Raw genomic sequence first — 27,002 nt, forward strand, 5'->3', positions numbered from 1 at the left:
TAACATACTATAATATGACTTTTTTTCGACATACTATATTATGAATTATTTTTTACATACTATATTATAACTTATTTTTTCAACATACTATACTATGATTTTTAAAATTTTTTCAACATACTATACTATGACTTTTTTTCAATAGACTTTACTATGACTTTTATACGACATACTATACTATGACTATTTAATTTTTTCTACATAATATAGTATGACTTTTTTTCGACATATTATACTATGACTTTTTTTTATTTATTTCCACATACAATCCTAAGATTTTTTTATTTTTTCAACATACTATACTGTGACTTTCTTTGACACACTATACTATGCCTTTTTTAGGACTTTTTTGACAGTCTGTACTATGACTTTTTTTCGACATGCTATACAATGACTTTTTTATCACTATTTTCGACATACTATATCACAATGTTTTAATTACTTTTTTCGACATACCATACTATGACATTTTAAATGTTTCTACATACTATACTATGGCTTTTATTCAACATACTATACTATGATTTTTTGAATTTATTTCCACATACTATACTATGAACTTTTTTATTTTTTTCCACATACTATACTACGACTTATTTTCCACATACTATACTGTGACTGTTTTTAATTTTTCGACATATTGTACTATGACTTTTTTACGACATACTGTACTATACTATGACTTTTTAAAAAAATTTTAACACACAACTTTTTCTGCAGCAGTATTCTGTGAAATACTTCCGGGACAAGGACCGCTGGCAAGCTGCTGCCGCTCCCGCACTGCGTGATTTGTTTGTTTTCTTTGTTTGATTTGTTTCGCCTAAACTCGTCTTTTGTAAACTGCTTAGCCGGTCTAGTTTACTAGACGCTACTGTGTTTATACTCGGTAGCCTGGAGATAACCTCGCCGGTAAAGGGCTCACCTGTATGGGACTGTCAGGTCTCCTCTGTGCTCTCTGTGGCTGGATACTCTGACATGCCCCCCGTTTTATGATGGTTTAACAACGACATGTTACTTCCACCTTTATGACTTTATTATTCTCTGAATTGCAAAAGGTTGCTTATCAAGAAAAATAAAACTCAGTTATGTGTTGTGATGAGACATTTGCAGTTTATCGTTCAGTTGTGTTGTACAAATAGGATATTATAATACGGCACAGAAGAAAAAAAAACCCACGTGCTTGTTGGTATTGTTCCAATTCACAGGTCTTAACTATCACATAAATTGGGCTTACATGTGGGAATGAAGCTAGAGAATAGGATCATTTTGGCAAAATAAAAATCTTTTATAGCCCCTTGAAATGCCTGACCCTTTAAACTAAACTTTAAACTATGGATGGAAGTCTTCTTAAGAGAAAATGTTAAATATGCCACCCAGTGGTTAAAAGATAATACACCACCACTGTTACAAGGATTTGATAAATACAGTCTTCAAAAGAGTTTTCACTGACTTTTTTGGCGAATAATTAATTCTGCACTATATTTTATCAGACTCAAAGATGCATACAAAGCTACACAGTCATTATACAGTTTTACAACTTTTTATTGTTTATCAATGATTACTCTTTATGTGACATTATAATTACTTAAAATGTATTTGCAACACACATATATGCGTTAGTTTCAGTAATAATGTTCTTTTCATGCAGCTGTTGGAAGAAACATGTTTTTTTAGGGTAAGGCTTTGTGAAAGCGGTGTTTTACCTCAAACACAGGATGTGATCCCAGTGTTCGTGGTTGCTTGAATGCAATTGTTGTAGTGCAGAGGAAGGAACTCATCAGGAGTTTCCTTTAAAAGAGGAAAGAGCCCCCTTCCTTTCTGGAGAGGCAAACATTTTTGCGCTGAAAGAGGGACATAGGAGAAGAAAAAGTTGGAACAGTCCAGCACAGTTGTTACGTGTAAATTATTGGATTACATGCAGTTCGCCTCCATTGGCCATCCATTTTGGAAGATAATTCCACTGTTTGAATGCTGAGGAGTAACTGTTTCTGAGGTAAGAAGAAAAAATGACTGACATTTGTTTAAAATGTATATAGATGAGATTATTGCATGAAAGAGATTTACTTTAGCCAGTACCATAAATCTGTTCCTCAGTAAAAAAAAACATAACTTTTTACTTTGCATCCTGGTTACGGTATGTCCTTGGTTACGTTCAGATGCATCTAAAACGATGTAAGCTATTGATTCAGAAGATATAATAACCTTGTCTACCGCTCCAGCCATAAGTGGAATATTTAATTGTAAGTTTCTCATACATTTCCAACTTGTTCCCCCTGACCTCCATAGCGAGTGAAAGGCTGTATCTCGTTTCTGCACCCTGGTCATGGACATATCAGGTCAGGGATGTTACAGCAAATAACTACACATTCTTACATTTGAAAGTAGTCTCTTATACTGCTCTGAAACTTCAAATCATCATTTGTGTGTGTGTATGTATAAACTGTAAATGCTGTGTGAGTGCCGGTGAGCACGTGTTGGTGTGTGTGGTTGATTCGTCATCGCGTTTTATTTTTCTGAGCTATAACCTCTTGTTAGTCTCATGAATATGGACAATGGTCTATTATATTTGAAATATCACTGCCCAACACAGCATGGGATTTGACATGCGAGGCCTTTCCTTCATCTTTCCAAGAAGCATTTAGTTAACATTCAGGCTAGGATTTTGCAGAGGTAGCTGAGGTTGGTGGGTGTTCCCATTCATGCTTGTATCCCACATACTCCACAGTATAACCTTGTGAATACAATGTAAAATACACACACACAGAGACTGTAGATACAGTATATAAGCACACCCCGTTACCAAATGTCTGATAACTCTAGCAAGGCATGGATGTTGTAGTTTTCCTTACATGGATCTTGGCTTTTTATTGATTTACATTTCATATTATATAAGACAATCCCCTTCTATATATTGTTTATAACACGATACAAAAGACATTTAACTTACAGCTTGATTGCGAGTGCAAGGCTCGAAGAATAGCCGTCTAGGCACGTAGGTATGTTCACTGGGGAGGCAGATGTTGGATGATAATGTGGTTTACCACACCAGTCTGACATCTGACATCTCATGTGTCATGCGGAGTGCAGCCAGATGGTGTCCTTGACTCCTGCAAGAATAAAAGAGGTTACGCAGTGTGATGGCTTGTTACTATACATTAGATCATCTCTCACTCTAATGAGCCTTTATTATTATTATAATACACCTAGGCTTCCTGGACATATAAATAGTGTCCTTAAAATACACTATTTATATTATGCAACAGTAATATGAGTTTCATTTAGAATCCATTTTCATGTACTAGTAGATAATGAATGGAAGCTAATATGGATTTGCATAAAATTGACTAGTTTGTGTTTTTACTAATGCGATTTTCATAATGAATTGGTTTTTGGTAATATACAGCACATTCACAGCTTTATTCAAAGCTGCTTTCAGATCATGTTTGATTCAGAAAGGTATCAAGTGCAAAGGAGCATTAAGTGCCTCCAGGACTAACAAAAAGGCACTCGGGAGACGAGGAGATTTCTTTCCAATAACAAAAACCGAGAGAATATTAAAGTCTTTGCTTTCATCAGTTTATGCACACAGCTAATGCTACCTGCGGTGATAATGACTCTTAGTGATTAACGACTGAGGCAAAACATTAGTAGAGGTTAGTAAGAAATAACAACGGAACCAAAAAAAACAACATAATTTGATTGTGTATTCACAAAATCAACCTCAGCCTAGGAAATAATATGGGCAATAATATTCCTCAACATCATTTTGTTCAGTTCAATAAAATTATTATATACATTTTTATTCCTGTAGTAAAGTATGTCCCATTCTGGTTGTAGAACAGCAGAGGGAGGTTAGTAACGCCACAATTTTATGTACATTTAATGTTATTATGGCACTTAATGAAAGTGGCTTTAGCATCACTTAGAGCATAAACCATAAACAATGTGTGCAACATACTCAAACTTGTGATCAATAAATACTGTACATCCAATAATATTGCTGCTTTCAATTAATGGAGGTCATTCATTTAACTGATGTCAAAAAGGTGAAGGTCTGAGGCACGGCAAAACAAGATGGCTTCCCTTACAGACAAAGGAAATGCGAGAGCATCTGAACTGTTTTTGTGGTGAGAACACAAAATCCAAGCATGTAGATGCTGTGCCCTCTAACAGGAAACCAACACACAGCTCTTGCCTTCACTCGTCTCTGTATTGAGTTACATTTTAAACAATGTAAACAAAACGCACTCAGCTTCAGGACCACAGTTATCGTGAATAAATTATCTCTTTAAATTGTGTTTTTGTACCATTCTCAAAATGATCTACATTGTACTACAGCTTGAAGTTTTACTTATGATATATATTAGAACTTTTTTGGATCACTAGACACATGAACAGACCTCTAACAGTGATAAAGTAAACAAACGCATAGATATGAATGTAGCCAAGCTTAAATGCCAATGACAGGGTAAACTGTATGAATGTACAGGGAACAGTCCGACTCTACGGCAGGACCACGAGGTTACAGGTAGGGTCGAGTAACGTTACCGTTTCCCGTCGATATGTGTTTCCCCACCTGAACCAACTCTTATCCCTAACCCTAACTACCGAGGGAGCGCTATCATTTTAACAGGAGAGAAACACTATTCAACGGGGGAACAGACGTCAACATAACACCGGCAGCTAGTGTAGTGTGTTGACCTCGAATAGTTAAGGTTAGGCATTGACCTTGAATAGTTAAGGTTATGCATTAGTTACGGTTAGGATATGTCCTCAAGCAACGGGTCTCGCCAGAGTATTTGCAGGCTTTCGCAATTACTAGGTTACCCTCTAGACACAACCAGAGGAGTGGGCTTTATGACCTATACTGCAGCCAGCCACCAGGGGGCAAATGAAATGTTTTGGCTTCACTTTTGGGGGGTACTGTCTAGATGGGAACTAGCAAACTGGGGAAACTCTTGTGAGATTGTTAAGGTTAGGCACTGATCTTGAATAGTTAAGGTTAGGCATTGATCTTAAGTGGTTAAGGTTAGAGGCATTGCCCTAGAGTGGTTAAGGTTATGCATTGGTTAATGTTAGGCATTGACCTTGAGTAGGTAAGGTTAGGTATTGGTTAAGGTTAGGATAGGTCGTTGGGCAGCGAGTCGCACAAGAGTTTTTGCGAGCATTCTCAATTAGCAGGTTACCTTCTAGACACGACCAGCAGAGCGTGATCCCCTACTGGAGCCCCAAGGCATTGCCAACAGATCAACGCACAATTAACCCACACAGTCAAGGATCTGTATCTGTATCTGCATTCCTCTTTTGTATCACTTGCAGCATAATCTTAACAGTGACCCGTATCAATATATATTTACAAAAAATGTAATTACTTGTCCTGAAAAAAGTAACAACTGACACAAGAGAGGAATTGGCTTTTCTCCAAATTAAATATTTTTGCCTGAAAATAAATTATTCTTGGCTGTCACATACTTAATCTTGTCTCTCACATAGGCCTACTTATTCACATAGAAACTCCTTCAACTATCAGAATCCCCAGAAGGAACCAGTTAATTCGCGCTGGTCCTTTTTGGTTCCAAAACAATTTAATACAATGTAAAATATTTTTATATGCAGAGAAAGCTCGTATTAATAATTCAGTGTTTTGCCTCTTGACTGTGGAAATTATCATCCACTCTTATTGTATCATTAGCATAAAGACTTGGATATAAACAAAGGATGATCCACACCCTTCATGCAGCCTTTCAATCTCCTGTAGTTTCTACCATAGAGTTTATTTGAATAATGCGGTGACTTGAACATTTTACGATGCGTATTTCTTAATCTTATAGTAGTTGTGGGAAAATCCTTGTCTCTGTAATAATCATAATCTTTGTCTATACTGTGCTGTTGTTTGGCATGTGTGAAGAAAAGTAAAAGTGACATTCTCAGTTATCTATGATCAGAGAATGGAGGCAATGTGCAGTCTGTGAGTGGAAGATATTTTCAGATCAATGCTTGTCCCCATCAAATATTATGGCCAGTTATGGTTTAGGTAGATATAGTGGACACAATAGCTGGATAAGTCCACTCTTCCAAACCTGCAGTGGGAGGTTTGTGGAGGCGGATGAGAGATTTTACAATATTGAAATCCATCAGTTTGAGTGCAAGCTTCTCCTCTCACCTTTTGTCATGGAAGTGGAAATTAGAAAACGAGTACAGAAAGACCGTGCTGCGTTTTCATTTTCATCTATTTCACAGGAATACAAGTTCACTGTAATTCTGTTATGTCAGTGTGTAAGCTTGCAGTGATAACAAACACAGTGTTAATAGGGAGCTCAGGTGCAGAACATTAACATTGATTCCAATGTAGAAATCCATAAATCTAGACCAGATGCTAAGTGGTTCACAATCTTCCATGGTTCACAATCCATTTCTAAATCCAATTACCACCTGCCCTTTGGGCATATAGAGCTTCCTTTGACAACTGGATCATAATAAAGTACTTAAAAACACCCAGATCCAATAGTGTACACAGAATACTCTATAGTAACCGTTTTGGATATAGGGACCGGCAAGCTAGCAAAGAGTGGTGGGTGGGTGTGGTTCTTTGTAATTCAAAAATCCAAAATGTATCTAATCTATGAATATTAAGGCTGTCAATCAATTAAAATATTCAATCACGATTAATCTCATGATGGTCCATAGTTAATTGCAATAAATCGTAAATAACTCATATTTTGTATCTGTTCAAAATGTACGTTAAAAGGAGATTTGTCAAGTATTTAATAAGCAAATATGCTGCTTTATGCAAATGTATGTCTATATTTATTATTGAAAATCAATTAACAACACAAACAATCACAAATATTGTCCAGAAACCCTCACAGGTACTGCATTTAGCATGAAAAATATGTTCAAATCATAACATGAAAAACTGAAGCCCAACAAGCAACAACAGCTGTCAGTGTGTCAGTGTGCTGACTTGACTATGACTTGCCCCAAACTGCATGTGATTATCATAAATTGGGCATGTCTGTAAAGGGGAGACTCGTGGGTACCCATAGAACCCATTTTCATTCACATATCTTGAGGTCAGAGGTCAAGGGACCTCTTGAAAATGGCCATTCCAGTTTTTCCTTGCCAAAATTTAGTGTACGTTTAGAGCTTTATTTAGCCTCATTCACGACAAGCTAGTATGACATGGTTGGTATCAATGGATTCCTTAGGTTTTTCTACTTTCATATGATACCAGTATCTTCACTCTAGCTTTGATACTGAGCCCGTATCAAGTTGCTTAACACGTTAAACAAATTAGTGGTGTTAAAACAAATTTGCTTAAACGAGTTATTATCACGTTAATTTTGACAACCCTAATGAATACGCAAATGTGTCTGACACAAGATGTCCTCTCATAGGGATTTGTATTGGCAAGAATCTGGTGATACGATATGTATCATGATATAGGGGTCAATATATATTCGATATATTGTGATACCGTAAGTAAGGTGTTATATTGCAATTTTTTGATACAATTTTAGGAAAACTGTCGTAGTATAAAGAACACACCACAATATGCATAAAATCTGAGTAAAAAAGTTTTGTTTTTTATGCAATCAGAACAGTGAGATCTGCATTTATCACAGTCTCTGTAACATCCAACATCATCACACTACTTTGAGAGGGCACATATCTTTGCAAATGAAATAAAGTATTGACCGCGTCAATCTTCGAAACTATTAATTAAAAATCGATTTTGTTCACAAAACATAATATTGTCATATTCAATATTTTTCAATATTTTTTTACACCCCTATCCTCTACTTCACTAAAAAGTCCATTCTCAGTGTGTATGCACTGGAGGCATCTTATTTCCACATCACACCTGTGCAAATTGCATAGATTTAAAGTGAGCACAGAGAAAACGTTACCCTTCATAGCCTGCATCATTCTGCACAGTGAACGGGGATGATCGGCTCCTGTCAGATAACATCTCTGCAGCCCGGTAACCCGCTGTATGCGGTTGCGGCCCGGCGGTTGAGAATCACTGCCCTACATCATACCACCGTGCTGTTTTCATATGCTGGTGATGCCCTCAGCATTGATCAATTGTCCCCATATTACCTTGTGTTCTGTTCCAGCGTCCCTTTGCCTTTGGAGTTAATGTGTGGTATCTCAATTACCTGCATGGTGCAGTGTTAACCTTATGCACAATCTATTTTTGAAATGCAAAAGACTGAAGCCCTGACCGGGGAAGAGGCAGCTTACTGACCTTGAAGATTCATCAGTATGTAGTTTCTCACTTGTAATCGCAGGGGGGGATTTCAAGACAGTGACTGAAGGAGAATATTTTTTCTGCATGGCTACATACACTGAGACAGTCCCCCATGGGACTCTGTTTGATGTGAGAATAGCAGACTGCACACAGATGTGTGTTAGTGTGAGATACATTTCACTTGCCTTGAAGAGTGTGTGTGTTGATGAGTGTTGGTTATTTATGAGAGAGTTATTAATGTATCCTGCTTTTTCTATTCACGGATGAGCTTGCGTGTGTATCTACATACATTAATGGATTACAAGCTCCTGCTACAGTAATAGTCCTGATGGCACAGTGTTGTTAGTAGTCTTCCTCTTTCCTTCCTTGAGCAAGCAGTGATTTACTTTGTGAAGGTGTGACCTCATCATCCTGGCTCTATGATACCCCACCTCCCCCTCGCAGCAAGAGAAGGCAACCCTGTTATCACACACACACACACACACACACACACACGCACACACACACACACACACACACACTTTTACAGGGACACAGCGGCAGAGGGGACTGGGCAGGGCTTGGGAGATTTTCTCATTTTATTTTCAGAGTATATATGTCTATCCCTCAGAGTGGGTGTGTGTGTGTGTGAATGTGTGTGTGCAGAGGAGAGACAAGCAGAGAGGGAGAGAGAGTGAGAGAGAGAGAGAGAGAGAGAGAGAGAGAGAGCGAAACAGGGGAGACGAAGGGGAGGGAGTGTGGATCATGCATGTGCATTAACTCAGCTCCAGCGGCACAGCAGCAGCAGCAGCAGCAAACAGAAACAGCAGCAGCACAGGAGGGAAAGAAAGAGAGATAGAGAGAGAGAGAAAGACAGAGGGGGAGAGTTGGAGGGAGGGTAGTAGTCTCAGGCACAGGAACAAAAGCTGCAGAGGACTGCTTTCCATCTCCACTAAAAGAACAACGGAGGAGTAATAGAAGAAGGAGGGGGTGGTCATGATAGTAGTGAGACAATAACGGAAGAGAAGAGGCACATTGTAGTCAGTGAGGACTGAAATCAAGGCTCTTCTCTCCTCTGCTCTCCATGTTTTTGGGGACTCAACGTACCATTGCCTTCGTCTCCAAACCCAGAGGAGGATGTCTGTGTCGGGGAAGAAGGAATTTGACGTGAAGCAGATCCTCAGGCTCCGCTGGCGCTGGTTCAGCCATTCATCCCAAGGTTCGGCTGGCGGTGGAGGAGGCAGCGGCGGCGGGGTGGGAGGTTACATTCAGCAGGATGGCCTGGACCACAGAGGGACGCCCGTCCAGGGCCGGCTGAAGAGTCACTCACGGGAGAGAGGCGTTGGAGGACTACGGAAGAATAACAGCCCGGTCCACAGCATCTTGGCACAGACGACAGGGCCCACACCTGTCTACGTCAGAGCGGGTCAACAATCATGGCATCAGCAGAACACCATCCAGGGTCTCCAGGTCAACGAGGAATCTTCAAAGAGCAGCTCCTCGCCGAGCACCACGAGGAAAGAGGACGCCATCACCGGCCAGGAAGATGTGAAGAACAGCACAGAGGAACCTGCAGAGGTGGAGGCCAGAGAGAGGTATGACTGTTAGGTGACAGAGATTTATTATGTGGCGTCACATCAGTCACATTGCATAACGTATGCTCAATTAAAAACCAGATTATGGGATGCTATTTTGGGAAGACATGGCTCCCTCGTTTCATAGTGAAAGAAGATGAAATCTGCATCTAATTGAGAAAGTCTGACGCCTGAGGCGGCACCCGAGGATTAAGAAGTAAGAATGTTTTGTTGTGATCAGGAAAAATTAGCACAACCCCGCTTTAAACAGGAAATGCTGCTGACATAGCACACAACAGCTATACTTAGCATCTGTTTTCAACATTTCTGAGACTAAATACACACATATATGAAGAGTATACAGCTTTTTAACTTTGTTCAATATTTGCACTTCCACCCTGCATGTAGATCTTTGAATTAAACTAAGATTAAATTATCTGCACGGCTCTCATTTTCCAGTTTACTCTGGCTCGGCAGCTGCCACCATGGCTCACCTGGGGAAAGCTCACTCTCATTGTCCACAGCGTGTTGGGCAGGACAAACCAATAAAGCATCCTTTTAATTATTCAAAGGATGGACCGAAAGCCAGGGCTTTTTTTTCTGCTCCCTTGTCTGTGTTGTGGTCCAGATTACATGCACTGTATGACTTTGCCTGATTCCTCCAGAGTATTTAGTATTTTACACATTACACTAATGCATTCTTCCATAGAGTTAAAAGAGGATGGCGGGAAAGAGCCATTACATCAAGTAACACGTACCGGACCTATAAAAAGAAGAAGCAGTGCAATCACATGAATTATAGACTGCTATTACAACCACTTTATGAGCCAAAAGCTATCATTGCTAGTGGCTGGCACAAGTGATTTAATTTATTTCCTGCTAACATCTTGCCCAAACCCTGATGCCAAACTCTCAGGGTCATACATGTTTTTCCAGCTATAAATCCCACCCCCTGCTATTCCAGGTTGTGTTTTTTTCCCCCTGTCTTCCCTGTGATGCTACATCTTCCTCCAGGAAGTAAACAGGTTAGAGATGTGTGTGTGTGTGTGTGTGTGCTGTCTGGCAGAACACTAAAAGCACCTCACGTCAAGGATGAAAAGACCAAGTCTGCCTTTTATCTTGTCTGTGACATTCTGAGGTGATTGGTCCTTAAGCTTTCCTGCGTGCTTTTGTTCCATGATGAAATGAAACAATGAAAGTGAAACCTGTCCCTTTGTTTTATAAAGAGCTCACCATGATACCATACCATAAACAGGTAATTCCAAATACACAGTCTCTGTCTGCTGTCAAAAATGTGTCAATGTGGAATAAATGAATGCCACGGGCAGTCAGTGGACGGTCGAGTTCCCTGAACAGAACATGAATTATTCCCAGTTAAGATACAGTTTTGGAATCGGGCTCGACGTTCTGCTCCCCGTGTTGGTATAATTGGCAGATGTTCATGTTTTGGGGTCCCTGTATGTGAAAAGTGCATGCATAAAAGATGTGCCTCACAGTAAAAAATGTGTAACGCTCCAGCTCTCAAGGGGGGACCTTGAGTTCACGCTGGCCATGTAAAATACAGCACAGCTATCATATTTTGACAATGATACTGAAATATTAAAATGGTTCTGCTCCGGTGGATCATAAAATATATCCTTAGCTCAGCTATACTTAGTTGTAGAGATTCATCCATTCATGAATTTGATAATCAGCAAAGGAAGCTGACATACAAAGTATTTTTAATGGTTTTATTTTCTGTCCCGCTCAAATCGTCCATCCTTCTAAATAACGAAGTATCATTAAAAATATTCACAGCCAGTTCCCTCACTTCCTCCTTTCATTGAAATAAATTAATCACCCGGTCAGGACCTCTTTTACATCATTATTAAATCAAGGAATTTGTGATTTCTGAACATGCAGTGGCTTGAATAGCAAGCGAGACTGCAACAATTAGTTTTAGGGATGCACCGATACCGGATCGGATATCAGGCCGATACTGACTCAAATAGCTAGATTGGGTATCGGTGACAATGGGGCTGATCTATTCATTTCAATTTTATGTTTATAAACTATGAACATTATAGACTGGAATTTAAATTCCTGTTTAAATTTTGACCAATTTGTTGCTGCATTAAAACGGTTTACACCTGAATTGTAATTCCTCTTAATTTTGAAGATGCTGGTGTACAATTTATTATTTTAATTATATATATATCAATTCACAAAATGTATGTCTATGTATTTATTTGTTATATTTTGTTTTATGAAGTTAAGAAAGCAATGTTTAAGTCAAACCTGATGTTGCCTTACACATAAATGAATGACCCCAGTCACTTCCACACAGTGACGCATACAGCTTATCAATTAAACACTGGTATCGCATTGGTACTTGGTATCGGCCGATACCCAGAGCCCTGGTATCGGTATCGGGACTGTAAATGTCAGATCGGAGCATCCCTTATTAGTTTGACTTGAGATAAATACATATGCGTGTGGCATGGTGGTACGTTTCAATCAAGTTTGTGTATAATGGAAACGCAGTCACTCGATAACTGTGAAGTTGCTGGAATGTTTGGACGAGCGCTGCATCTGTAGATGTACAAAGTTGCACCGTGAATTAGGCCAGTGACTGCCTGACACATCATGGCTTGCATGTTCTTCAGCGGCTAAGCAGATGTGTGGATGTCACTGAGATATGCACATTCATTTACTCCACCAGCTGGGTGGCCCTATTACGTCTCACATCATAAATCCTTGACACATAATTTGTCACAATCCCTCAGGCTGAATGAAGAAATGAGTCCTGCTAGCTGTGAAAGAAAATACAAAAAGTTTTAGCCGTTCGTCTGTAGTTGGAAAATATGTGTCAGTCATTTTGTGGTGCCCCTCAGTGATTAGTTTCATTCACACAATGTCTACAGGAAATCCATCCCATCGGTTTATTCAAACCTTTCATTGATTTCCATTGAGTTTCCCACTTTTGTTATTCATATTTAAGATCGATGTCAAACTGAACTAACTGACAAAGTCAATGAAAACAGCTCATCCTAACTTGTGCGTATTGGAATAAACAATGTTAGCATATATTTAGGATTCTGCTTGGCTTTAATAATTGATGTTTCATGTTAATATGCTTAAGTATAAATGTATATGTTCACATTATGTGGCAGGAAGGTTCTTGTAAACATGAAAATTGAGCTAATGAAAAATCTTTTTCTTTATATTTAATGTAGTTAATTCTTAAAACCCACCTGGGTGCCATGAATACTCAAGATAACTCAAAAAGTCAGCGACTCTTTTATGTTCTGGTCTTGCTGGTATAATTATTCTCGTTCTGTTGGATTTCTCTTGAATTAAGTTAATCTTTCTCATCTGACCATCTACAGAGTTGTTAAATCAAAACGTAGTGAAGTAAGTAGCAGATAATACCATGTTGTTTCCCGCCCTTGCTCCTAATGCTCTACAGTAAGCTATATACTGTATATTTGTTGTGTCCTCACGACTCTCATCCAAATAACCTCTCCCCATCATTGGCAGAGAATATATGACAGAAGTTAACCTGAATGGAATGGAAACCCTGACCTCTCCCACATAAACACTAACAGAGGCTTGAGTCAGCGGGCTGTTAGTTTGAATGATATCTCAATTCCCTCTCTGCCGCCTTGGAAAATAAATACCACCACCTCTCCCCCTGTCAACAGCAGTAATTCAGATATTTGTTGGATGTCTCATAACACCACAAGGCTTACAGGGTCTTGGTCTGCGTGTGACACATCCAGTGGAGGCGTCTTAAAAGAGGCTGTAAATTGCAAAATACAGTATATCTGTTGTAATCTCAAAATTACATCCTCAGGAGATTTTGTATTTCGCATATAATTGATTTTGAGCGTTCTTTAACTTCGCCAAATCAGCATTCAGTACGCAACAAGGCCATCTCAGATGGAGGCTAAAGATAAAGGCAGAGTTTTCCGTAGTCCCTCCTCATGCTTTTGCAGGAGGTGGTGAACAGAGATAGAGCAGCATTATATGCTGGACACATTCCTCATTTCTGTTCAAGTGCGGATCAGTCATTTTTTCTCCCCCAAATGGACCTAATTCAAAGGAAATAATCCCTGACACGGCTCTCTATGAATTTTACCCGGGCACTATTAGTAGGGGCCATGACTTCGTTCAACAGTTTCTGAGGCACTCGGTAATTTGCATTGAAAAAGAATCATAGTGGCGTGGACAACTGTGATCAAGCAGAAAATTTGATAGTGTCGACAAAAAAAATTTAACTAAATCATCTCCAACTGCAGGAAGGTGTTCAGTAGGCTGTTCTGTAATATGCATGGTTAGAATATATAATACCATTTAAAAGGGACCGTTTGTAACTTTTTACACGTATAAATCTACTGCCTCCGGGGCTGAAGCAGGAAAAGCCAACACTAGGATCAGCATTGATTCATGGAGAGACCTTGGTCTGGTCAGCTAACATTACTGCCAAGCAGCTGAAATATAGAGTGATATTGTGGTTTTAGCTGACGTGTGTCGCCTCACTGTTTTGAGCGATGCTCGTTCATGTCTATTTAGAGCGAGCAAGCGCGAGCCCAACGCTGACTTTCATTGACTAAACGGCCACAGGTGTCGCTGTTAACAAGCATTTCTGAAAGTTACAAATAGTCCCTTTAAGATCTGTAGTAGGATTTGGGGAAAATATAAATAATTTGCCCTGTTTTAGGGTCCCTCCCAGCCCCAGCTCACCAAGCTAGATAGGTTGCAAATGCATATAGCATCTAAAGATCTAGATCTATAAATATCTAATATATACGGTAGACCATGTGCGACCCAGGACCCACTGCTTTAATAATGTGGATTAATTTGTTTACCCACTAACATCAGATGTAAATAGATTACAACGATGTCAGTCTCATACACTAAGCAAGTTAACCTGCCATCAGCAAAGTAGTGAGAAGCTTTCTGCTAAGATCTGCACATTTTTCACTTACAGGACGCCCCCAGCCACCAACACACACACACACACACACAGACTCACACACAATTTTAATCAGCATGACAATGCAGAGCTCAGCATTGTAATCACAACTGATCTATGAACAAGGACTGAAAATCTTATATGGAATTAAGATTTACCATTAAAATGTACCAAACCTGTACCCCTCTCAACGCAGTTCCAGTATTAATATGCTGTGCTTAACAACAGGGAAATTTAATCTCTATTTTGAAATATATTCATCTCCTGGCACATTATTCCTCAGTGGCTCCAAGCAGATACTGTATTTCACTTGTGTGTGCAAGTCAATTATGGAGATTTTCATTATTAAACGAACAGATATTTCCACTGCTGATTTTTCATTTTTACTGTGCAAGATTTAACGCCTCTTGATGCAGTTTCTTAATATTCAAAACAGGAATCGCTATGCCACCTGAGATGTTCATTAGCTGTTCGCAGACTTTCTGCTGACATGACTTCTCCACCATCACTTCTTCTTTACAACGTGTGCGGTTTTGGTAAAAAGCTGAGGGGAAAAGCTATAAGGGGGTAATATTTCATTTTCTGTTAAATGCAGTGGCAATTTTCCACTGCACTTTCTAACATAAAGGGCCTGCTGGACACATTCAGAGCAGATTTCAAAAGACATGGATCCCCTATGCAGCTCCATTTCCTCCATCATTATCAATATTAAATATGTCCGGTATAACAATGGTATCAGAAGAAGAATGACTGTTGCGAGGCCTCGGTGAGATAGTAAAGTGCAGAGAGGAAAATCTATTTCTGCACAGAGTTATCATCTCTGCCTCACTGCCGGGATCAAGTTATTGCAGTCAGTGTGTATATTTCTTTCTGCACAAAGCCGAATGATAGTAATACCGACTGTCAAAGCACAGAGGCATAAAGATCTCATGGAATATATAGACTTGGAACATGCTGCATGAGGCTTTGTAGGAGTTGTTGGATTCCCAACCCAACCCAAGATACTCAGCAGCCTTCAGGGGCAAATGGCTGTTATAATCCATTTTGAAAGAGACATTTCCCATTTGGCCCAGGCAGGCACGACTTCCCCTCTTGTGGAGGGATGGAGTTGACACTAGTTGGAATAAGACTGAGATTCTCAGCAAATTGTCTGACTCATAACCTTTACAGCTAGGGGCTAATCCTGGCTGACGAAAGCACATCTTGAATCGTCTGACCATTCATCTAGGAGGGCAGTTTTGGCACAGTGAGAAGTCAGACTGATTGCAGCAGATGGAACAGAGGAAGGTACATTAAACATGATATTTTAATATTTTAAATAACTTCTCCGTATTATTGTTAATGAGCATCTTCTTGACACTAGTGCATGCCCGTCTGGAACGGGCGGATTGCTTGGCCACCAGAATCGCTGCTTGCAGCGTTGTCAAGAACCATGGTATTGCTGCTTGTACCCACCAAATAATGAAATTGATTGGATGAACTGTTCTTGAGCCATGCAAAGGGCAATCATACATACGTACATACACAGATAGAGAGAGAATACTTCCTTTATTTATTTATTTATTTAAAAAGGATCCCCATTAGCTGATACCAATGGCACCAGCTAGTTTTCCCGTGGTCCGAAATCAAGTACATTACATTTATCACATACATACTATATACAACATCATATTTGTGTTACACTTATAACATTCAAATTTTCCAAACATATATAAATTTCACATTCATACACATCTCCCACAACCATTTAGCTTCAAGGCCCATCATCAGGGAAAAGGAACAAAAGAAAAACCATACATGACCAACACTGGACTATCGATCAGCTGCTTAAGTAATGTATTCTTAGATGGTATTTGATTAAGGATTTGTTAGAGGATTGACGGATGTAAAGAGGGCAGCTACTCCAATGATTGATGGCACGATAAATGACCGTCTTTTTTAAGGCATTAGAATTTGGGTGATGTAACATCACAACAACATGTATAGTTAGATGTTACTGCTTCAGCAACACCTATTGGCCAAATGGCACCAAATTTGTCACGGTCACTCAGACATATCTACACTATCAAATGTGGTTACAATAACACAAAGTGTTCAGGTGATATGACATTGTTTTGTAATATACGGTAAGCCGTGCCCACAACGTTTGAGCTAACTTTGAGGGCCAGCTATGGCAAAACTGTATGGAACATCAAAAATCCCCAAAAGTTACTATTTCCAGCCTGGTCCAGAGATGTTCTGTACCAAATTTGGTGACGATTGCACAAAATTTGTAGAAGAAGTTTCAGATTTGGACAAAATTGAAAATGGCGGAAAATTCAAAGTGCTAAGATGCAAATGGGCGTGGCTTATATATATATAGATTTGTCTGGACCCACAAAATCTGAATTTGTTTCTGAGACTTACGTTTCGAAAGTTACAGGCCAAAACGTAAAGTTAATTGATATAGCGCCACCATCTGGCTACATTGCACCACATTCAATACTGCACTCCCTTGGGTACTCAGCAAGTGTAAAGTAGATTGAATGAGCGGTCCTTGAGCTATGTGAATAACACACAGAGGAACAGACAGATAAAGACATTCCTTTATAGTTAGATTAGCATTGTATCTTGTGCTAAAAAAAATAGCATATGGAGTTTCCATAACACAGCCTTAAAACCTGCTCCAAACAACACAGCCTCTGCTTCACCTGAACAGCTCGTTAGAGTTTTTTGAATATGCAATGTCTTTTCTCAGATCCAATTATTCACATTGTGGTGTGATATCTTGGGGTGGTGTGAGCCAGAGCAAATGACAAGACTGCAGGTGAAATTTGCTCATGGAAGTAAACGTCATGTAGGATGAGATGGGATTGTATTCTTAGGCTAATTCACCTTCTCACTGTTCAAGGAATGCAAGTTTGAAATAGTTTGTAGACCACACAAAGAAATCTATAGTATTTTAGGGTCTGTGACTCTCTGTGAATTGCTTAGTAATATGCAACGTACAGCAATGTCCCTACAGCGGTTTCTCTAGAGTAAGGTGTTCTGGGGCTTTAGTGCCTCAATAAAATTGGGCTATACCTCCGACGATCCAACCCTCTACTGAAAGCGAAATATACCCCACAGAGAAATTTACTGCTCCCCAGAATGTGATACCAAAGCAATTAGTGTCGGAGAGATTGGTAGGCATGAAAAATCCTTACAGCATGCCTTGGAGCCAATACAAAGGCAATGCATCTCAGTTTTACGGCCCCATTGCTTATTCAGTCTTGTTTGGTGTTCCTCTCCAAGACTCCGGAGTCAGTGGGGAATTATCGTGACAGGGCAATAAATTACTCTTGCATTTAGCATAAAGTCTCCCAATAAAGATTAGACTATAGGATACTGTTGTGACCAGAGGGCGATATAAACAATTCCCAGAGGGAAAATGTTGTTGCTTTTGGTAATCAAAGAGGAGAAAGTCACACACTCGGCTAAAAAACTTTATAATAGTGTTAATCAGGACATCGATAAGAGCCATCGCCCCCTCCATCCCTCCTGTGTTATCAATCTTGGTATGTGCCAATACATTGCGCCGCCAAGCATAACAGGGTTTTCAGTTCATTTGTATTGACAAATGTGTAACTTTACTAGTTTATGCAGCTCTCATATCAGCGTATGAGTGCTAATAAGTGTCGACTTAAATAGCAGTGACTTTTCTTCTTGAGCACAATCAGTCTTTACACAGCCGCAGGACCGTGAGATGACAGTAAATTCCCTCGGAGAGGCGGCTCGGGTCTGTTTATGTAGCGTGACAAACAACCCTAAATGTCAATGAGTGGACTTTCTCTGTGAAGGACACCAAAGTGTCTGGGCTGCATTATTCGCCACGAGTCTGAGGGATTACTTGGGTGCCTGTAGAACAGCATGTAATCTAGCAGCCCGCGGGGACAGGGACTCAGCCTCGCCACAATGCTGCGAGGAACAGGCTTGTTCACTTGTTAAGTCCCTGTCTTTGGGAAACCCACGTGCTCACACAGATATGCAGATGCACACAGGAGCAGACACAAAGGCATACGACACAGAGAAATTCCGTCTGGAAAGCTGTTGCATAGATTGTGGAACTCGCTCGTCCCATTAGACCGCAGCACTTAGTTATCGACTTATGTACGGAGTTTAGTTCATAACAGTTTTAATTTCAGCTTAGAGTGGCAAGACAGATGCAGATACACCGCAGGGAATAGAGGATTCAGGAGTGCCATGTGTCTGAATAAGCGCTTCTGTGTCCTCAATAATATATTGCTTATCTTGCTGTGTACAGCGTTTTGATTATTTTTCTATTTCATAGCCTACTTATGATAGTGGACTGGGAGAGGAAACAGTGGGCGAAATTAATTAATTTCTTTAATTAATTAGTCTACCTAAATTAAAAGTCTTTATTTCACCTGATGTGTCTAATGTTTTTTTATTTATTTGTTTTGTCTGCGTTCTATGAAGTCCCCATTTAAGTGAAGTTATTGCTTACGGCTCACTATTTATTACACATGCCTATGTCCAAAATGAATAATAAGGGGAAAGCTTAATGCAACAAAACCTTAAAGGGTAACTTTGGCATTTTTCAACCTGGATGTTCATTCACTAAAAGTGCTTGTTTTTCACCACCGACAGGCTCAGACTTTTATTATAGTCTGACAGAGAGAAACAAAACATGTTTCTTACCTTTCGCTTAATCCGGTCTGTTTGTTATTATGTCCTCGCTCAAGGAGAAATCTCGTTGTTAAATCTGAATATCCATATACTCTGGCTCAAATAAATACGGGCGGCCATCGAATTCAAACACCTCATCCACATTGTCGAAATCATCTAAATATTCAACCATTACATTGAAAATCTTTTAGATAACACTAAGCTACGCTTTCTGTATTCCAACACAACAAACTCTGCCAGGCTGGCGCTCGCGTTTCCACCATGGATGTATTCCACTATTCCACCGTTGTCTTCCGGCAACACGTCACCTCGCGAGATTTCAGAACAGACTTCTCCTTGAACGAGACTCTCTCCATAACGTCAGACAATTATAATAACAATCAGAACCTGTCAGGGCAAAAACAAGCACTTTTAGTGTAAATGATGGTGCCAGCTTGCCCCAATAGCACCATATTGCAGCCTGTGAGCGGCTGCCATCTACAGCGCTCTCCCTCAATAAGGGTATTTAATAATAAGCGAATTTCAGAAATGTTGTCTCCATCAGTCAGTTAGACAGGAAAACATGGGAAAAATAGGGTCCAGGTTAAAAAATACCAAAGTGTCCCTTTAAGTGCTCCTCTGGTTATTTAGGAGAGACTACATGCAATGTTCTGAAAATCAAATGGCACCTGGTGCAAAGCCCAAATGTTGGAAATTGCAACAATTTCATTTAAAAAAAAAAAATGCACATAACACGCACAGTATGCAAAGATGTTATAGACATACAGACACGGTCCATTGCTCTGGTCCATTCTTTTAGTCATACAACATCTCTCCTCTCCTCCACAGGTTGGCTCTGAGCACCTTCTCCAGAATGAACAACAACTCCTCCGATGAGTTTTTCCAGGCCACAAATCATGCGGAACAGACTTTCCGTAAGATGGAGACCTACCTCCAGCACAAGCAGCTGTGCGACGTCCTATTGATAGCAGGGGATCATAAGATACCTGCTCACAGGTTGGTGTTTGTGCTTCTGTCCTCTTTGATTCCATTAATTACAACCTGCATCGATACAGAAGCTCATCTGGATTCACTTCATTAAGTTAAGCAGTCAATGTGAGCATTCAGGCTTTGGTCTGGACCACAGTTTCGCATGCTGAAACATATTTGGTCAGTCTCGACCCATCTGAGGAATAATCAGATAATCTTTGAAATGCAAAGCAAGATTCATCGTCTGATTTTCAGGTGATGGGAAAGATATGCAAACTCCATGTTCACTGGTTTGCATCTAAATAATGCACACACCGCTGTGATCTAATTACACCTCTGCCCTTCCTCATTTCCACATTACATTTGCGCCGTGTGATCCAATACATGGAGCTGTCAATATTTGGGCATCCAGCCCCTCGGTTGAATGGCTGAATTGAACAGATCGCATGGCACCATCCCCTGAATGCAGAGAGGCATCACGTCCACTGAGTACATGTGCTCGTATATGTCTAGCTGCCAGCATATTGTGTTAGTTCACCCAGACAGACTCATGAAACAGAAAACCAGAATTCACAGAGAAAGTGTCAGTGACTGACCTAGTTGTAATAATCAGCTCTCTGACTGCAATGTGGCTTTATATTCGCTCATAGGGCACACCCAAGTAAAGCAGAGATATTATAATAATAATATGAATGATGAATGATATAATAATACAAATATTAGAAATCCACAACATTATGGATGTATGGGTAATGACGATCTCGATTTCACTTCCTTGTATCGCCATATGATCTCTCCTTTCCTTCATGAATCAACCACTGTGTCATGTGAGCTAGACAAATGAGCTAACATAATTAGAAGTCTGACCAGTATAGCTATTAGCAACATGACATATGTGGGATACTTTCATTTATCATACACTGACAAGATGGAGTGATACAGAATGTGGGGGGAATGTAAAAGCACACAAGCATCACTTTTAGAAACAGTACTACTTGAAATTATTGCACCGACAGCAGGGCTACAGAATAACTTTTTACATTGGTTGCACTGGTGCGCCTGACTTTTTCATTTAGGTGCACCAGCAATTTAGTAGTCGATACCAATACCAGGGAAATTTCACGATTCTCGATACCACGGTAAATAACAAAAGTCAAACAATAAATCCTATGTACTTCAATATACACTCCTTTATTACCATTTGCATACTGGTTTTTGTTAGGAAGTCAAACAGGTCATAATTCAATGTCTATTTTATACTGCTGTGAAAACATCTCTCAACAAAAACTACATTTCAAGAGAGCACATTTACACACATCATGATAACGTTCTAATTAATCTTCGTCCAATAGTCATTAACTGAATAGAGCCTGAACGCATCATAATGTAAATGAATGACACCTCCCATTTAGCTCTCGCTCTGCCGATTTCAATACAGATTTGTTCTTCATAATGTAGCATTATCGGGGTCTCCTGGACACATCAATAGCGAGTTTAACAGTCTACCTACGGTACCATCAGGTATCCACATGTTTACATATTATGTTGGTATAAGAGTAGCCTAATGTAATGTGTGCGCAGCTAGTGAGTGGTCAAATGACAGAGAGAGAGAGAGATGCACTACGAGCAGATCAGCTGTTTGGCGATCATCGGAGCAGAGAAGAGCGTAAAGTTGCTTCGTGTTATTAAATGTACCTATAGTAGTGTCACGCACACAAGAGACAGGAGGTGGAGTGGTGCTCCGCCGGTGATGCCGGTCTGGGCTGGGCTGGGCTATTCAGTACCAGGGACAGGTGTAACGGGAACTGCAGCACTTTTCTTGACGTAAAAACAATCAATAGGTCTCTTCATTTTGAATAACCAGTATGTTTTATGGTTGTGATTTTGTTCGAGGAGGAGTAGAAGGCGCGGTTTCACACATACACGCAGAGACAGACACGTCAGGCGCACTGGTGTGACTACTGAAAATATGTAGTCACACTTAACAGATTTTTGGTTGCAAAATGCCGCACTCTGGAGCCCTGAACAACACAGTGTGACACACTATACTCCAAAGATATGCCCTTTCCTTATGAAGCAAAGCAACATTCGAGGAAATGCAATCTCAGGATTGATTCACTAACCACTCAAATTAATCAGCATATAGATCTCCTATGGACATAATTACGGTACAAGAGCATTAATTCACTGCGTTTTCTTTATGGCAGACTGGTCCTAAGTGCCGTGTCGGACTACTTTGCTGCTATGTTCACCAGCGACGTGAGAGAGGCAAAGCAGGAGGAGATCAAGATGGAGGGAGTCGACCCGGAGGCCCTCAGATCCCTGGTTCATTTCGCCTACACCGGTGAGTGCTCGTAAAGACGTTCACTAGCTCTTGTAAGTAGTTATGAGACTTCTGAAGTCCAAGCTTGATTAAAATGGATCAATAAGGCAATTCATCACTGACTGACTGGGCAGCACTTTAACATAACGTTGCTTTATTTTACAGGACAAATCCCCTTTGATAAGTGCTGTTGTTGGGAATATCCATATTTACAGTATTTAAATAGTAAAATAGGGAAAAATAACATTATGATGATTATCCAGTTTGCTCGACTGCAATACGTCTCCCACCACTGTGTTTGCCATTATGGCTACCTCATAAATATATATTTTGCTTGTCCTGACATTGCAGGCGTCCTTGAGCTGAAAGAGGAGACCATTGAGAGTTTATTGGCGGCAGCTTGCCTCCTCCAGCTCTCACAAGTCATCCAGGTTTGCTGTAACTTCTTGATGAAACAGCTGCATCCCTCCAACTGCCTGGGAATACGCTCCTTTGCAGACGCCCAGGGCTGTGTGGACCTACTCAACGTGGCTCACAACTACACCATGGTAGGAGGGCGAATAGAGCTAGACCGCATTTACATGGCTGGGGTGGGCTAAATTTATTCATTTTGTGAGAAGAGATCGCACTCTCAAAGTGACTCTTCATTGCATGAATACACAAGGGGAGCAGTGGTAATGAAAGCTATAACAGCTTTTAAAAAAAATGTAGTTTAATTAACATTATATGTAATTTCACATGAAAGGCAGCCCACACTGTATCAAATGAACTCTGCTTCACATAATCCAAGGTGGGTTTTTTCCAGTGCATATCTAATTTTGATTTTTCTCACACTGACTCTGTGTAATAACTAAGCCCGTCAATCGATTCAAATATTTAATAGCGATTAATCGCATAATTGTCCATAGTTAACTGCGATTAATCACAAATGAATCACAGGTTTTATCTGTATCAGTATCTAATACTCTTATCAACATGGGAGTGGGCAAATATGCTTGCTTTATGCAAAAGTATGTATATATTTATTATTGGAAATCAATTAACAACACAAAACAATGACAAATATTGTCCAGAAAACCTCACAGGTACTGCATTTAACATAAAAAAATATGCTCAAATCATAACATGGCAAACTGCAGCCCAACAGGCAACAACAGCTGTCAGTGTGTCAGTGTGCTGACTTGACTATGACTTTGCCCCAAACTGCATGTGATTATCATAAAGTGGGCATGTCTGTAAAGGGGAGACTCGTGGGTACCCATAGAACCCATTTTCATTCACATATCTTGAGGTCAGAGGTCAAGGGACCCCTTTGAAAATGGCCATGCTAGTTTTTTCTCGCCAAAATTTAGCATAAGTTTGGAGCGTTATTTAACCTTCTTTGCGACAAGCTAGTATGACACGGTTGATACCAATGGATTCCTTAGGTTTTGTAGTTTCAAGCTTTGAAATTGAGCACGCTACAATCCTAAAAATCGCAAGTTTTAATTCGAAATTGGTGGTGGCAAAACAAATTTGCATTATTATCGCGTTAACTCTGACAGCCCTAGTAATAATCATTGTTTTGCGAATGCAATAGATAACTTCATGGCTTGGTATACTGTACATAAGACATTGAAATATTTGTGACCGTCCTCTGTTTTGAGGCTACTTAATTTAAATAACCTGTCATAACCTGTAAAGGAATGAACTGTCAGTGTCTTGGTTATTTATATCATCTAATTTCAGCAGAGAAATGGGTCGACATCCACATTTGAATAGAAATTGAATAGTTTCATGCTTTCACTTTATCTAATTTGGTTATGTGGCTGCCAATAAGAGATACCGCGTTGCTCTGCATTGATTAGTGCGCTGCCTGACTTGTGAGAATGTGATTTCCTATATATTTCTGCGAGGAATATTTGCATTGGATTAAGATTCAAGCACGTATTTGTCAGATAACGTCTCTGCTCGGCCACGCAGAAGTGACAGCATGAGGCAGGGAGTTATCTCCTAGAGGACATCTGCTCAGCCTGTTTACATAGGCCCCATCCAGGACCAGGAGGTTAATCTAATCATCAAACTGCACAAGAGGGCCAACTTCCTGTTCAATCACTTCAGTAATGAGCAGCGAGAGCTGTGGGCTTCCTGGAAGTCCGTCCTCTGGGTTGGGAGTGGGGCGAGTTGTGTTTTGATAAGCTTGTGTTTCCTGGTTGAGCACAGCAGCGGAGATCCGCCTCTAACATCCTTTTCCTTTATGAAAGAGCTGCCCTTTTTATGTTGCCGTAGATAAAAATGTATTGTTTGGGATGTCTTTCCAGCAATAAAACTATATTTCAGTGATATATATCTCAATAACTATTACAGAATTTGGATTTTGTCAATGAATCCCAATTTAGAAAAATGACAATATATCTCTGTCTGTCTTTGCCAGCCTCTACAAATTACATGGTAATCAAAGTGTTCTTGAAAAGTAATTCTCCCACCCTCATTCCCATTAAACATCAGCGTTCCTTCTCCTCTGAAAACACTGTTATTACACAATTACTCTTTTGCAGTAGTTAAATCAATTAGTATCCTCTCCCGCTGATCTTGTTTTCCAAGCAGTTTACCCACCAATGAGTTTGCCAGCATCGGAAAGCACAGCCTTTTAAATGTTCATGAAACAAACTCGGTGGAGCTTTCAATTTTGTTGTCAGCTGCTCGGGACTGGTAATTACAAATAATTGGTCTAAAGCAACGTCAAAGAGTTGGATGGCATTTTCTCCCTCAGTGTTAGCACAACAGATCGATAGATGTCCCTCATTTCATTAAGGCCGTCTGTGTTGAGCTCTTAAAACCTGCTCTCATAATAGATCGGGCCGAGACGACGTAATTTGCTGCAAGTTGATGATCAATAGCGTGCTTGTTTTTCTTAATTGTTGAGCATCCAGTCTAAGTCATTCAGGCAGCTTAATAATTAATGCTCAGCTGCCTCGTTCAAAAAGGAATCAGGGCGTGATTATGGCCGAGGATCGCTCCGTATGCCGTTTGAGTGTTTTAATGTTGGATATAACATAGAGGCGTAGAAGCTGGAGGGTGTTTTATATAGCATCATCGCTAATGGGACTGCCCAGAGACAATGTCCTTGAAGAGGTAGCCATGCAGCGCTGTAATATCGCCTGGGCTTCTGGCCAGTAAATGGAAGATCAATCTTAAGAACGGCAATAGAGAACCGCTTCCACAAAACTTGGAGCCGGGCACTGCATTGGTGTGATGGTAATGTTGGTGTGCAGCGACTCTCTGTTCCTCATCAAAAGGCTTATAATGGTTTAATGGTGTCATGTACGATCATTCTGTATAAGCGTATGAAGAGGTTTTTTTTGGAGATGTTTTATGCCAGATTGATTTGTAGCCCGCTGTTGCGTGGATCAGATGCTAAGTGAAACAGATGACAGTTTCATCTGTTCATTCAAAATGTGTGAGAAATGGAGAGCATTTCACGGTGGCTGTGTCAGAAATTGTCGCTTCTAAATTGGCGTCCTCTATCTATTCGCACTCGTTTTTCTTCACCTCTCTGTCCTTGTGCTATTTGGTCCTCATAGGTGTGGAAACACAACCACACACACACAGACACACACGACGCAGCAGCGAGCGTACTCCTCGGCTAATGACTGATGATTATCTGCCTCCTACGTGTCTCCTCTTTGTTCCAGGAACACTTCCTGGAGGTCATTCAGAACCAGGAGTTCCTGCTGCTCCCCACGGCTGAGATTGTCAAGCTGCTCTCCAGTGATGACATCAACGTCCCCGACGAGGAGACCATCTTCCAGGCTTTGATGATGTGGGTGCGACACGACGTCCAGCATCGACAGCAGGACCTCGGGGTGCTCCTCGCCTTCATCCGCCTGCCTCTTCTTCCTCCACAGGTGAGATAGCGGGTAAAGAGGTAGAGATGGTGGCAGAGGAAAAGGTGTGATCAGGATCATATACTGTGCTTTTCCTTTGTTGGAAGAGAACTAAGCTGTCACAGCGTCTCCTGTGGCCTCACAATAAAAGGGATATTGTTCGCTCAGATGCTCTTTGGGTGCGATCGGCCCAAGCAGAAGCCTCCGGTGCTGAGAAATGAAACCAACGTGGAGGTGCAAAAAAACTACAGTACTTCAAATGGCCACTTGATGCTGGCTCCAAAAGCGAGTCAATCCCCAGAACCACATGTTGAAATGCTCAACTTTACAGCAGAAATAAACATGTTTACAGCCTGGTACAAAACATGGTTTTGGTCTTTATAGCTAATTTCCCCGTTCATAACAACTGTTC

General features: G+C 40.3%; 1 protein-coding gene and 2 long non-coding RNA genes across 4 annotated transcripts in view; 1 reads left to right on the forward strand and 2 right to left on the reverse strand.

The window, feature by feature from the left end:
* Window positions 1–1,478: 1,478 nt before the first annotated feature.
* On the reverse strand, window positions 1,479–9,480 carry LOC119494696. Its single transcript, XR_005208272.1, has 3 exons — window positions 9,341–9,480; window positions 2,948–3,107; window positions 1,479–1,841 (listed from the first exon to the last, which is right to left on the reverse strand). It is a non-coding gene; the product is annotated as an uncharacterized LOC119494696 (long non-coding RNA).
* The window catches only part of klhl4 (kelch-like family member 4), a 37,131-nt gene continuing 11,976 nt past the window's right edge, over window positions 1,848–27,002 (forward strand). Inside the window, exons 1-6 of one of the 2 annotated variants that reach the window (XM_037780768.1) lie at window positions 1,851–1,993; window positions 9,365–9,828; window positions 20,261–20,428; window positions 22,609–22,745; window positions 23,076–23,272; window positions 26,399–26,611. In XM_037780768.1, the coding sequence (XP_037636696.1) occupies window positions 9,371–9,828; window positions 20,261–20,428; window positions 22,609–22,745; window positions 23,076–23,272; window positions 26,399–26,611 (1,173 nt within the window). In that variant the 5' untranslated portion in view covers window positions 1,851–1,993; window positions 9,365–9,370. Of the gene's footprint in view, window positions 1,994–9,364; window positions 9,829–20,260; window positions 20,429–22,608; window positions 22,746–23,075; window positions 23,273–26,398; window positions 26,612–27,002 lie in introns of both variants that reach the window. The other variant, XM_037780769.1, reaches the window with a different exon arrangement.
* LOC119494695 overlaps window positions 9,680–27,002 on the reverse strand; it is a 75,168-nt gene continuing 57,845 nt past the window's right edge. The window contains exon 4 of the long non-coding RNA XR_005208271.1: window positions 9,680–9,803. This is a non-coding gene — a long non-coding RNA (uncharacterized LOC119494695). The remainder of the gene's footprint in view (window positions 9,804–27,002) is intronic.

This window comes from Sebastes umbrosus, chromosome 9 (assembly GCF_015220745.1).
Source record: "Sebastes umbrosus isolate fSebUmb1 chromosome 9, fSebUmb1.pri, whole genome shotgun sequence".
In the NCBI taxonomy this organism is placed as follows: Eukaryota; Metazoa; Chordata; class Actinopteri; order Perciformes; family Sebastidae; genus Sebastes; species Sebastes umbrosus.